General features: G+C 38.4%; 1 protein-coding gene across 1 annotated transcript in view; it reads left to right on the forward strand.

Moving 5' to 3' along the window:
• LOC121949536 (copine-9-like) overlaps positions 1 to 14,579 on the forward strand; it is a 229,848-nt gene that overhangs the window by 178,483 nt on the left and 36,786 nt on the right. Inside the window, 5 exon segments of the mRNA XM_042495252.1 lie at positions 6,498 to 6,573; positions 6,862 to 6,915; positions 7,093 to 7,154; positions 10,249 to 10,295; positions 11,470 to 11,651. Of these exon segments, the coding sequence (XP_042351186.1) occupies positions 6,498 to 6,573; positions 6,862 to 6,915; positions 7,093 to 7,154; positions 10,249 to 10,295; positions 11,470 to 11,651 (421 nt within the window).

Raw genomic sequence — 14,579 nt, forward strand, 5'->3', positions numbered from 1 at the left:
GGAAAGTCAAGGTAAATGTTTGTTTTGCAGTGTTCCAGCAAAGTATCAGTGTGACGCAGTCATCTGGCAGTCATTCTGTTCTATATCTGCACATTCAGTCGCTCTTTCAAGGTTTGACAGACAATTATGTTTTGTCTTTCCACTGCTTCATGGCAAGGAACTTTTATTCTGATGACAAGCTGTTATCAGAGATTTCAGGCCTTTAACTTTAAAATAGGGACATGATGGTGTCAAAATAAACTCCTGTGTAATCATTGTGCCAGGGAGTGAAGGGGGTGTTCTGTCTGTCACACAGAGAAGATTAAACCCAGTGTCTGGATCCTGTGAGTGCAACTATCCCAACAAAGTCTATTCTCACCTCCATACAGACAAGCTGAAAGGAGAAGTACACAAGCCAGCGTTATTGCTGTGGCATCCCACTTTTATACACACTATAATTCTGATATGGAAAGTTTTACTTTATGTGCACTTTTGCAACATGTTCTCATTCAAGTCATCACATATTGCACTCTGTCAGTGGACTTCCGCGTCACAAATTATGTTCTAGGTATCCTTCTGTGTCTGCTGGTAATGTTCCGGGATGCTGATACCGATGCTTGGATGTTAACATAAGCACATGATCCAATTACACTACAAAAGCACGTGGTTATGTTTTGGCAAAAAAGCGCTTGGTAACAAATGCAAGGACGGATGGTTAGGTTTAGGCAAAAGAGGCACATGGCAAAGTGCAGAAAAAATAACATCACATTCACATAACTTCTGTGTGAAAGCTCTGGTTTGTTGGATCCATCCAGCACCCCTCCTGCCAGCCCTATAGTGACCTTCGTGCTGCTTATATTAAGTTCTTACTGGCAGCAATTCAACCTGATGCCACTCAGTGATTTATCTTAAGGATGTAACAGGTTCCATCTGGCTGTTGTCAACTGACTCAGATTGTTTGCGAATCATGCTGCTCTGGAAGATGCTGTCTGGGTGTCCATATATATAATACATATAATAACACTGCAAACTTTTCTTTTGGGCTGCATTCTTAGCTGACACCTCCTGGTGGCGTATCATGTAGCTGTGAAAGGTGGCTTTTGTCATAGGCATCTTAAGCCATAATCAAAGTGAAACTGTGTTAATAAATGACCACGGAATAAGAAAGGGCTGGCTTTTGCAAACAGATATGTCCAAGGCATATATCTATATATACATATATACATATAGATAGAGAGAGTAGAAATATGTAGAGATATGTTGTGAAAACAGAACAGTGCATCAAAATAATTTGTGAACAAACTCTTCTGCCTGTTTCTGTCTCTTTCTTGTCTAAACCTTATTGCAGTCTAGCAGTTTATTCTCCTCTCCTCCCCCCATTCTATATCTCATTCTCCTTCTCTTCCCCTTGGGAGATGAACTTGTTTGCTCCTTGAGGATTCCCCTCTAAATATCAGCTTTGCCCCGGCAGCGCTGGTGTCACACACAGCTTCAGGTGGTGATATATTGAGATGCAGAGATGATCTGAGGGCATGCAGAGAGTTGATATTTACCAGTCTGATGATGCTGGAGGGGATTTTTTTTTTATCACGTTCAGATGAAAAGTCACGTGTTGAACTCCTGAAAACCGTATTTCTCTGAGGGTCCCTCCGAATAGCAGATTTAAGGACCAGATTTTCATTCTGGCATAGATCAAGTACAGTGACCATATACTGGGGAGGCAGAGAAATTTCAGACTAATTCACATTCTGTTTTAGTATCAGCTAGGCGGTCTCTGTGTAGCTAGATTAATGGACCGGACATTATTAGTCAAGTATTTACAATATGTGGTGTTGTCCTTCAGATGGTTAAGTTACCATCTGGAGGGAGCATTTCAAAATGCTCTGCACAGTTACATCTCATCCAAAACAGATACCACAGTTACATCAAGTCAAGTCAATTAATTATAAAGCCCATTATCACAAATCACAATTTGCCTCAGAGGGCTGCACACGGCATCCCTCTGTCTTTGGACCCTCACAGTAGATAAGAAAAAACTGCCCCCCAAAAACCTTAAACAGGGAAAAAAGTGACCACAACCACAACCATGTGACAACATGAGAGAAGGCTGACTATCTATCTATCTATCTATCTGTTACAACCCACAGATGTTAAGTCTAGGGACAAAGGGAAGCAACACAGCACCGTGGTGTTGAACAGGCGGGAAACCCGTTTATTGTTCAGCACAAGCATGTATGAATGAACTGGCCCAGCATCAAACGGGCAATACGCACACAAACAAACAAAGGGAGAGGGCAGCGGGTGGCAGCAAAACAATAAACAAAAAAAAGAACCCGTTAAGCCTACCCAAACCCACCCCACAGACTACTGTAACTTCATCTTCGTCGCCAAAAACACAAACAGCACAACCACCCCTAAGCCTAGTGTGCTAGACAATTGGTTGCCTGCGTGTGACATGAAATACAATAAAAGGTAATCTAGAGCCCAGCTCCCTCATACACAAGTTAACATACAGTACAGAGTTAACAGTTACAAGTTTACATCACTCACGCCAGCACAATATCGAGGCGAACTGCCCATTGGTAAGAACAGCCGCCACTGGCAATGGTACAGCGGACTTAAATAGACAACAAAAAGACACATGATTGGAGGAAGCACTCATCGAAGGGGGGAAGGCGGGACCACTGGCACCAACCGATTGGTCGGTAGGAAGGCGTGCAGCAGGAAGAGGGGAAACGAGCCCCAGGCAGAGGAACCCCCCAGGGTACAGAAGGAAGGAGTCCCCAGTGACGTGGCGAACCTCCGAACCTCCTGCGTAATCAGTCGCACTGCCTAAAAATGAGACTGCCACAACCCCCATACGCAAAACAACTGAAACAACGCCACCGTCCATAACACTATCTATCTACCTATCTTATAAGATATATACTCTCAAATTTAAAAGATATATATTTTTCTTGGTCAGTGAAAATGTCTGTGAGTGCTCAGTGGTTGTCATGTCTGGTGAGAATGAGAATACGTGTAAGAACTGGGATGTTTTTTAGCTTCCAGGAATTATGTACAGATCTTTGCAACATGAGGCTGTGCATTAGCATGCTGCAACATTAAGTCATGGCGGCAGATGAATGCCATGACAACGTGTTATAGGATCTCACCGGGGTATTTTTGGGCTTTCAAACTGCCATCAATAAAATGCACCTGTGCACCATAACCCCACTGCCAACATGGGCATTCTGTCAATGCTGACATTTGCAAACAACTTGCTCTGGCATGGGCCCATACCAGGTCATTCTCATTACAAAGTTGTCAAATACTGTGTGATCCTGACACCAAAGGCCACCTCTCATGTTGGCATGACATGTCTGCTGGACCGCGTCAGCTAAGAACCATTCACAGTGTTATAATACACTGATGGATGGCCAGAAGGCACCTGCTGCAACACTGATAAGTCAATGGGCAACATGAGGCAGCATCAGCTGAGAACACGACTGGATGGAACTTGTCATGTCTGCGTGATATGCCGCTGGACAGCATCAGGTTAAAACGCTACCGGTAAGAAGCACAAAGGCCCCGACTGGGTGATGGATGGGTTTAAGAAACCTTTCATAGTCCTGTGTTTGCTTCCCATATGAATGTGATGAGGTTTTTTTCTACACCTTACCATGTACCTCTTTTCCCTAATCCTGACCATCCGTGCCAGCATATACATTTGTTGACGTACTGGTGTTGGTTGCCACGTGCTTTTGTTGTTTTAACATAACCACGTGCAGCGTATTCCCACCATGATATTGTTGACATTACAGGAGCAGCATCCCAGAACATCAACAGCAGATGCAGAGGGATACCTAGAGCGTAATGTGTAGAAGTGGAAATCCACTGCAAAGTGCAACATGTGATGACTTGGGATGAGAGCATGTTGTGCATACACACTGCTGCCTGCCCAGCACAGTGCAAACCAGGATTTATATATATATCCACATAATCACTCTGAACAACATAAAATAGAAACTTTTTTAATGTTTTTAAATTATTCTTTTTTCTTTTTTTTTTTTTTAATGCATTTTTAAGATGTTTTGATTGAGTTTTTATGCAAACTGTGTGTATTGTATTGAGCCTGTTAAAGGAGAATTCCTGTCACCATTTGGGATAGACTATAAAGTAAAAAAAAACAAAAACATAATGAATCCAAAATGCCAGCACATTCTGACCAGCATCTGCTTATGGCTGTAACATTTTTTAAAGAAAAGAGAGCAAAAAATAAAAAGAATGATTGAAGAATGATATCTGGACATATCTGTCAAACAGTGCCTAAGATAGGACTTTAGGTGGGCAGCTTTCAACTTTCAAGGTGCACTGCTAACTATAGAATGTATTATCGTATAGGCCTGCAAAACTTGCAAATTGGGTGTTCCGCAAGGTTCAATAATGGTCCCTTTGCTCTGCTCACATTTCCAGGAGCTACCTGAAAGCTGTAAAAAGATTGGGTACCAAATGTATTGCAGATGGCACAATCATTTATGTAAGGGCAGAAACTCATTAGGCTGCAGAGCTGGAACTAGACAGCTGGTCAGAGTCTCCCAGTGGCTGCAGGATATTAACACTGATTAAAACAGAAAGGAAATTAAGAAAGTGGGTGAATTTAAAGATCTAAGTATCATTTTGGATCCTGACTCAAGTTTGATGCTCATATTAAGAAAATCTCCAAGACTATCAAAACAAATTTTAGTTGACAGACCACGTACATCTGTTAAAGCAGCTCAAATGCATGCCATGGTTTTATTACATATATCCTACTGTATCTCTGAAACCTGAGGAAATTGGTTTGATTTCTTTCAAAAACATGGGGAAAAAAATAATGAGCAACTTAGCAAGTATTATCCCTTTGTAAAAGGTGATTCTGAATCGATTATTAGATATTATTCAAAAATACAAACAAATAAATAATAATGAATAAAAAATAAGAAAAATATATTTAATATTATGTTACAGAAGAAATATGTGTAATTTTTAACATTTTCTTGAGGTCATTTTCTTTCTTCTTTTTCCTCTTCTTCTTTTTTTATTTTTTGTATTTTTTTCTCATTGTTTGGCCATTTCTGGTTAAGTTGCCTGTCACCCCCTTACCATGTTTTAAAAAGACCTTGCTATTGGGGTTCATTATAGCCAGTGACGGTGACCAAAAGTTAAGAGACAAAACCAGAATTTAAAAAAAAAGGGGAGCGTGCCACATACTGTCAATATTGGAGTTTAAATCTCAGTTCATTTTGAAAGATCTGTAAGACCTTTTATCATACTTTTTGAAATCTATGTGATTAAAATCCATCAGGTCAACTTTTTTTATCATGGAAGCAATAGAATAGACAACACAAGTAAGTTCAGCAATGACTACTTTGAGGACTCTTGGTGGATATGTGACCTGGGCCAGATGTTACGTAATGGAGGTCACAGCATGGAAAGTCCATGAGGCTGTGACATAAAGTGCAGAATGTGGTGTGATAACATCACGGTTGTTTTGCAGTTGTTTTAAAAGGTAAATATGTGGTGCAGAGATTGTATTGTACATACAGCCTGTCCTTATTCAAACCTGCTGCTTTTACACTAATTTCGGTATAAGATCCCGATGCCAAAAGCCACAATTTATGGCTGTATGATGCCCCGCCAGGCGGTGTCAGCTGAGAACACAGCCATACATAACCATAACCTGTGGTGTCCACATGATAAACCGCTGGACAGCGTCAGGTTAAAACACTGCTGGTAATTATGTTCTATAAGGGTCTGGAAATGCCCTGTACAGCAGGCAGGATGGGCAGTGGATGGGTCCAACATATCTTTTATGCGGGGCGTCACTGTTCACTTGCCATCTGAATGTGATGTTTTTCTTGTACAACTTGCCTTGTGCATCCTTCCTCTAATTCTAACCACTCATACCTTTGTTGACAACAGTAGATAGAGTGTAAGAAGCAGCACTATGTGAGGACTTGAGATGAGAATGTGTTGGTACATACTGTGTATTTGACAAGAGGATTGGTCTGGATTTGGGTGCTCTTGAAAAACCTTTAGAAAAAAAGAATAAAGGAATTACACTGATTTGATAAAAGCTTGCAACTAAAGAGACACATTCTTTTCAGGAGTTAGTGAAGACAAAAACTGAGTCAACGAACAGAAAATATTGGACTGTTAACATGATTCAAAATGAATTCTTATGTTAGTGGTTAGTAGGCAACTGTTGGCTGATATGTTTGCCCAACCTTAAAAGGATGACAATATGATAAAGTTGTGCTCTCAGCTTGTTCCACTGCCAAACAAGACAAAAATGTTTTCATACAGCTTTAATGTTATGTTTTTCTTGCATTTATTAGGACAAAATACCACACACTTGGATTTGTTGTCTCTCCTGTGTGACTTTGTCCTTTCTTCAACCACACGAGAGATTTGAAATCATATTGCACTTGTACTATAGCTATTTTCATTTTTCTTGTCTTTCTGTCTGTTTCTGTCCAAATTAATCTTTCCTCCAGTCACGACTTTATCGGAGAGTTCACGACCAGCTACAGAGAGCTGTCCAGAGGCCAAAGCCAGTTCAATGTCTATGAGGTAAAATACAACAGCAAGGAATTCACAGCAGATAATTAAAAAACATTCCAAGACTTTCTCCAAAACTTTTCTAAAAGTGCACATTATATTAAAAATATAACATTGTTTCAGGAACTTGCGACAACATCAATAGTTCATTGACAGTGTTATGTTATTCATTTGTTTCTTGTGTTATTAATTGTCATCTGAGCACAATTTATTATCAAAGTCCAACCACAGGTAGCTTTGTATGACTAAACAACATGACTAAACAGAAACTCACTTCCTGTTTTCTTTCTTGCTATCAAGGTTTTGAATCCCAAAAAGAAAGGCAAGAAGAAGAAATATGTCAATTCAGGGACGGTAAGACCTGTCAGAATGTGTTTCATCAGCATCTTCCATGGACATGAGTAGTAGCAGCCGTGATGCGTCAGAGCAATAAACGGATGGTGTTTGCCATGAGCCTGCTTGTAATCTATCTCTGTCTTCTGTTTGTTGCTCCCTCCCTGTTTCACCTTTCACTCTCTCTTTGTCTTCAAGGTCACTCTGCTGTCCTTCAAAGTGGACTCAGAACACACTTTTGTGGACTTCATCAGAGGAGGGTAAGAGCTCAGTCAGTTACACCACAGGCTTTACTTGTTTTAAGAACTCACGCCAGACAGTGGAACGGTGAAATTAATCTGCCTGTCTTTGCAAAATCTTTGATTTTAGAGTCTGAGAGACTACTCAGAGCTAGCTGGTGAACTGCTGAAGCTCGTCAGCTAATGCTAATATGCTAACTAACTCCAGCCAGCTCCACTGAGTTACAATAACTCCCAGAGCTTGTCTCTATTTTGTCATAAATTTTTCATTTACTCCCCCTGGCATTGTATTAACCATTTTCTTCAATAAAAAGTTATTAAAGATGAAAGAAGCTATCAGAGCTAACAAGCTTGATTAATTGGTTGGTTGTTAGCTCATTGACTTCCCAGCTAGCAATTTTTGGATCGAACAATGGCACAACACAACCTATGCAATGTTTTAGTAATGTTTTCATCAACACTTTTTTTTTAGTTCCTAGAATGTCCTTCTTAAAGTTAGGGTAGCATATTGTATAAACATCCAAAAAATTATTAACATATCACATTACACTACATCATCATAAAAAATGGTCTGTAATCTTAGTCCTTAATAACATGTTCTGAATATTGCTTTAAAAATGTTCTTTCTTTGCTCCCATGTAACATTGTGGGAATGTTTTATAAAAGAACATTCTATGAGCTGTCACCTCTCAACATCACCAAAACATACTCAGTGTTGCAGTAATAATGTCCCTTACAGGGACATTATTTGAGATGATAAACAGCCTTAAAACTTTCTTTGAGCATTAGATTAAAATATTTTCTTTAAAACATTATTGCAACATGTAGGTTACGTTAGCCAATGCTTGGGAACATTCCCTGCTAGCTGGGTATGTTCGGTCACCAACAGAACAATACGTTCACTGAGATCAATTCAAAAGCTGTTTAAGTACCATCAACTCTGTCTCATTACTGCGTGCAGACTAGATACAGTATGTTACTCTGACAGAGCATTTTAAATAGAAGTGGTAAGAAGTTATAACAGCTTCTTTGACAATGGACCCTCTGTCCTCTTATACATTGCCACAGCTTGGTATTGGTTAAAATCGGATGTGAAAAATATGCAATGATTTACTTTGTACCTGCAAGCAAATCCACTATTGCAGTGATTCAGCATGTCATCAGATAGTGGTCACTGTTGAAATTTGCATCAAGACAAAGTCTAACATCTTGGAGAGACCTGCGCAACTTCCCATCGATGATGTAGACAGTCTGGTTTGCTGTAAGACTTTCAGGTGACCTTCAAGTGATTTTATGGCTGTTCTTATGAAGGAAGGTGGTAGCTCTGCCATGGTTGACATTTTCAGTTCTGACCTTGCCGTTAATATTACCCATGATAAGTGGCGTATTGCGGGACCTTGTAACTCATAAAAATTATTCTTGTCCTCTCGCTCAGCTTTGTTCATTGTTGCATAGCACTGTATGATTGTTAATTTACAATGTTTGGAAATGAAGCTGGCTCTGATCATTCTGTCACATACTGGTACCCATTTTACCAAAGTCTTTGCCTTTTCTTAGGAGACTATCAGTACGTGTACATGCGCAGTTGAGTTGAGCTATAGTCATAGCTTGATGAGGCCATTTCATCGGACTACTGTCCTTGTCTCAGTAAACAAGCACAGGGGGAGAATCAATTTATTGACAGAATTACTTTCGACTCTTCCACAGTAGGTGGAGATATGCCCCCTTTTCAGCTAGTTGCTACTGGACCTACTTCCGGTTGACCTGTTACATCATATACTAAACAAGTTTGCAAGCGGCAAGTGGGTTGCATGTTGACAGTGACAACAAGGATAACTTTTTTCGGGACTTACTACAGTTAACTTTTGATGTGTTTATAGGTGAGTATGTGTATTTATAATGCATTATAAGCTCCATCAGTCAACCTTAGTTTAACGAGTCAAGAGCATACATAAGACACTAGATACTTATAATTCATTATAAGTCACATCTATAATGTTTTATGACTGTTGATATAGTGCATCAGTAAGCATTATGTGTATGAATTTAGTCACAAAGCATTAAGCCCGCTTCACACAGCATGCATAGGCAGTCCTGCCTAACTGCAGCGTTGTTGCAATGTTCCTGTTGCATCGCTGCCTGCTACTACGAGTACTGTATTCCCACATTCATAAGCACAAATTCCACTCATTTATGAAGTTGTGCAGCTCCTGCATTGCCAACAATACGGTCAAGCAAATGTTTCAAAATAAAATGACTTGTGTCAGCAACTGATGGGATTCAATCCACAGACTGGTTGGAGTAAAACAGACAGCTTTGTATTTCCTCATCTCTGTGACAGAGAGAGACTTTTAAACGGAAGTAGAAGGTGGTATAGAGTCAATATAATCATCAGAACATCATTTTCACTGTCTATTTCTGCTGACACATGCGCATGACACGCTTAAAAAAATCGGCGAGCCTCCGTTTCTCTAGATGTGCCGTGGCTGACAGGTAGCTGGGATGGCCCTGAGAAGTGCTGCTCAGGCGGGCATTGTGGATGCTCTAACATATTAACATGGGCGCCAAAATAAAAAGCAACATGTTCAGTGCTGCAGACGCATGCTGTGTAAAACAGGCCTTAGGAATGCAATAGAATTCACTATGAATGCCTTCATAATGCATTATAGATGTGGTCTTCATAGAAAGTGTTACCAAAAGGCTTTATGAGTTGATCTGGAAGTACATTTTTTCAAACTTTGAAATCAGTGGCTGCTTGTAAAGCATGAGCACAAATCTAAAATAAGTCTGTATCTGCAATTCCAAAGTAGAATACAGTAAATGTGATTTGTAGGAAATGAATAAAACTGCTGGACAATCACATGGAAAGACTTCAGCATGAAAACAGACAAATGTAAAAACTTAGTGCAAAACAGTGATAATGAGCACTGAATTTGAAATCACTGTTATACTGTATGAGTCATGGTGCAGATCCTCCACCCTGAGTCAGCAGTAAGCTGTTGATGAGTTTCTCAGTCTTCCATGGACATCTGTAAATGTGCTCCCATCTGGAGATACTGGCACAGTTTGAGCATCTCTGCTTTGAATGATACTCATGTGCTTCATCTCCCACCAGGACACAACTCAATTTCACCGTGGCCATAGACTTCACAGCATCCAACGGTAAGACCAGGGTACATCTGGTGTTCAGTGAAATTGTTTTGCCTTTAACATATGTGATTGTCGCAGTTATTACTTTAGTTTTGGATTGTGTTCTCATCTTTGGGTTGGTTCTCTTTGTAATATTTCCACAGTTTATTATTGTTACTGCAGGTATAAAAGATAGAACTTTGATATTTTATTAAAATAAAAATTTTTGTGAATAAAAGCATATAATAATAAAACTTGGAACTGGAGCCCCTATCCCCAGTAGGCCGAGATGTTAAGTCCAAATTTTCCTCACTGCTGTATTTTAGAATTTAATCTTCATACCCAGTAATTTAAAGCACTAATGACTAATTAGTGTCAGAAAAAAAACAATGGAAATACTGCAATGTGCTTGTGGAGGCCACACATAATGAACTGACTTTAAACTGCACCATAACAGATAATCGAGGGATACATTGCAGGCACCAGGTGCATTTTAACCCTTTGGAAACCGGAGTAATTTGGTTGGTTTCTTTCAAACATATGGGCCGAAGACAACGAGTAACATAACAAAACATGGCCCAAAAATGAGTAAGAATATTAGCTGAAAATATGCACACAAAAAAACAAAGCTGAAAATATGCACACAAAAAAACAAAGCTGAAAATATGCACACAAAAAACCTAGTTTAAATAAAATACCTTTAAAAAAGTGCTGAAAAATAAAAACTGAATTGATTTTATACTAATTATGCATTTTAATTATTTCTAATTCTAAAATTATTAGAATTATAAAGATAGTTTCCAGGACTTTTTGGGGGACAATTTTAATAATCGCCCCCTCTTTTTTAAAACTCTTTTTTTGTGTTTTGTTTTTTAGGTAATTTTCTTTTTAAGTTTTAATAATTTCTTGAGGGCGAACCCCTGCATTCACAAAACTAAAAATTATAAACCTTGAGACCACATCTCCCTCGCAACTTGTGGCTTCATGTGTGATGTCTGCATGCGTATCTTGCAAATATTTCATATAATAGACTTTTATCAATGTGCCCATTATTTTTTTCACTGAACATGAGTGATGAATTTACCATAAACAGATGAAAGACTGTATGTCCTGAATCTCTAAAGAAGTATTTGGTCGTGCTAATGTTGCCACATGATTCTTTTAATCCCTCTGTGTGTGTTGGGCGTGGTGGTGCTTCTCTCTCCAGGTAACCCGTCCCAGCCCACCTCCCTGCACTACATGAGTCCGTACCAGATGAACGCGTACGCCATGGCTCTGAAGGCTGTGGGGGAGATTATCCAGGACTACGACAGTGACAAACTCTTCCCAGCATACGGATTTGGAGCTAAACTTCCTCCGGATGGCAAGATCTCCCACGCTTTCCCACTGGTAAGAGACACCGATCTAAAAACACACAGAGAGAAAATGAGAAAGAGAGAGGGTGGTTTTGTTGTCTCTGTTTGATTAACCCTTATGGCTTTAATATTACACACGCTCGTATCACTCTGAGCACAGAATGCGCTTTTCAAAATCTTTCTTTATAAATATTACAAAACGTTATTATTTTCTGCTTTCATTGAGTTAATTCTTTAAACGTCAAACCTAATCATAAATATCAAATATTCATCAATTTTTAGAATATTCACTCTTTCAGTGCCAGGTTTTTATCACGATGCCACAATGATTTTAGATTTTAAAAAACATCAAAAAAACTATCATTTTCAATATACTACATGCTCAGCAGATTTTGTTTTATTATCACAGCCTGGGAAATGTCAATGATTAGTAGCAACACTGATTTTTTTTTTTTTGTATTGTCAAATACTCACACCCTTTGAATGCCAGGTTTTTGTCATGATGCCACTATGTTTTTAGATGGAAAAAAGGAACACAAAAAAGATGAATAATTTTCAATATATGACATGCAAAGTAGATTTTTTTTAAATTTTTTTTTTTACTTTGCTTTTACTTAACAGTATAAATGTAACAATTTACTTTCACTGTGTATTTTAGACTTTGTGTAGGAGCTGAGCTGGAAATTCCAAGATTAAATAAAAATACAAAATCTTGTCAAAATTTGTGCCACATGCATGAACACAGCCAAAACTATCAAAAATGAAGTATGAAAAGTGTGTAAAATACACCAAACAGTCCCTAAGGGTTAAATACAAGTGACAGATATTTTGTGATATTCAGTGAATAGTACGTCTGCTTTTACTCTACTAAGAAGACACCTCAGCTGATGATCTGTTTTCACATATAAAGCACATTTTTGCAACAGCAGAGAAAGAAGGCTGCCAACTTGAACTTGCTTTTTTAAAGGTTGAGTTTTATGGCTGACTTTTGTAACTGGCTAAATCACTGCCAGGATGGTAAATGTGTCCATCTGTTAGATGTCAGGTCTCCCTGGCCGATGTTGCAGATCCCACTTTGCTTTTGGACTTTCTTCAAAACTGACTTTGGCCAAAAATGCAATGAAACACTGTGAATCCAACAAGGAGCAAAAAATAGGATCCAGTGAGACTTGAGTGTTTTCCACTCAAATAGTTCTTTTTTGTTTTGTTTTGTTGTTTTGTATGAACAATGGAGTAAATAAGAATGATGCATCCACTGTAAAAAAAAAAAAAAAATTGACACCGCAGAGAAAACTACCTTAAAGTCCGGTTAAAATGAATTCGGAGATTTGTTTCAGAACACATTACATATGTTGGAAACTGATTGATGAAAACATGTTACAAAGACCCTTTACTATATAGAACTGAATTGTGGAGTTAAACGGTTGACTGTTTTTTCACCATTTTCCTGTTTTAAGATTTTTTGGGCGGGCCTAAAACCATAGCCCAATGATGCAATGGAGCTATACGCAGCAAAACGAGAAGCATCATCAGTATAGTCCCACGATTGGGTGTGGCCTCTGCTCCTCCAGCGGACACGCCCCCAGCATTTCAGATCAGAGAATACTGTCCTTTTTTTTTCATGATTTTAAGACCTTCTTTTACATACATCAAATTTGGTCAGGTGTTTAATAACACATCTTTCTGTGATGTAACAAACTCAGAACACATTTTAATTATCACTTTACCCGGACTTTAATGTAGCTGATCTACGGTCCAATCCTTGTGGCCTTTGTCAAACTTCAACTTAGTTATTTTTCCATTCCAGTTATTTTTCAGGTACTTCTAGTTCTTTTTTGTAATACAGCTGGTCCCACTGCATGAGGATATTGATGACCACAGCCGTGGTTTTAATACTTTTCTTTGTTAAACAAGGTTTGGCTCAGGTGGTTCACCTAAACAGACCCTCATTTAGTCAAATAAATGAGGTGTTAGAATTTAATGGAATGGCTGCCATACATGTTGATATGCTGATGTAAGAAATCTAAAGAAGCGATACTGAACGCGGGGATTCAGCATAAAACATTGACATCAACCGGCCTCCTCAAAACAAGGAGGAGTTCGTCCCTAAAAGAGGGCCATCCTTTGCTGTGTGTAGACAGAGACCTAGAGGCTGGTAAATATACTGTATTTAGGCTTTTCAACATGCGATGCATAAAATAACTTTATTGCAAACATTAAGTATAAACTGTCTCATTGTTCTTTTAGCAGCTGGCACGAGACATATCTGCATTTCGTTTTTCTCCCTCTCTCCTACGGCTTTCGCCCGAGATGAGCCAGGTCCTTCACATAAAAGACCCATGGGTTCCACTTTGATTTATTTAATTATAACAATACTTAATTTACATTCACCAAAACAGTACTTTTTTTGAACTAAATACTTTTCTTTATTAACAATTGTAACAGCATTTTATTAAACTTTATTTCAACAGTAGTTTATATAACTGTATTTCATGGCAGTAGCTACTTTATTTGTAACTTGTATTTTAGTAGTTTACAGTAGTTTAGAGGACATGTTAAAACACTGAGATATATACATTGTAAAGCCTAAAAATATTGTGATATTATTTTAAAGTCATATCACACCATCTTGCCCTAAATGCTGTATATATATATAGATAGATAGATAGATAGATAGACAGATAGATAGATGGATATATGTATATCTATGTGTGTGTGTGTGTGTGTGTGTATACTGTGTGTATATATACATATATATATATAGAGAGAGACAGACAGACAGACAGAGACACACTAACTGAATATGAATATAAGTTTTTCTTTTTCTTTTTTTTTTTTTTTATATCTCCATATAGCTCTTTCAGATGTTTTTGAGCCTTTATGTAAACATTAAATGTGAATTATTTACACGAACACGGGAGGCCTTCACATTGGAGAGGTATAGAAACAAAATATCAGTACA

This window comes from Plectropomus leopardus, chromosome 2 (assembly GCF_008729295.1).
Source record: "Plectropomus leopardus isolate mb chromosome 2, YSFRI_Pleo_2.0, whole genome shotgun sequence".
Classification (NCBI taxonomy): domain Eukaryota; kingdom Metazoa; phylum Chordata; class Actinopteri; order Perciformes; family Serranidae; genus Plectropomus; species Plectropomus leopardus.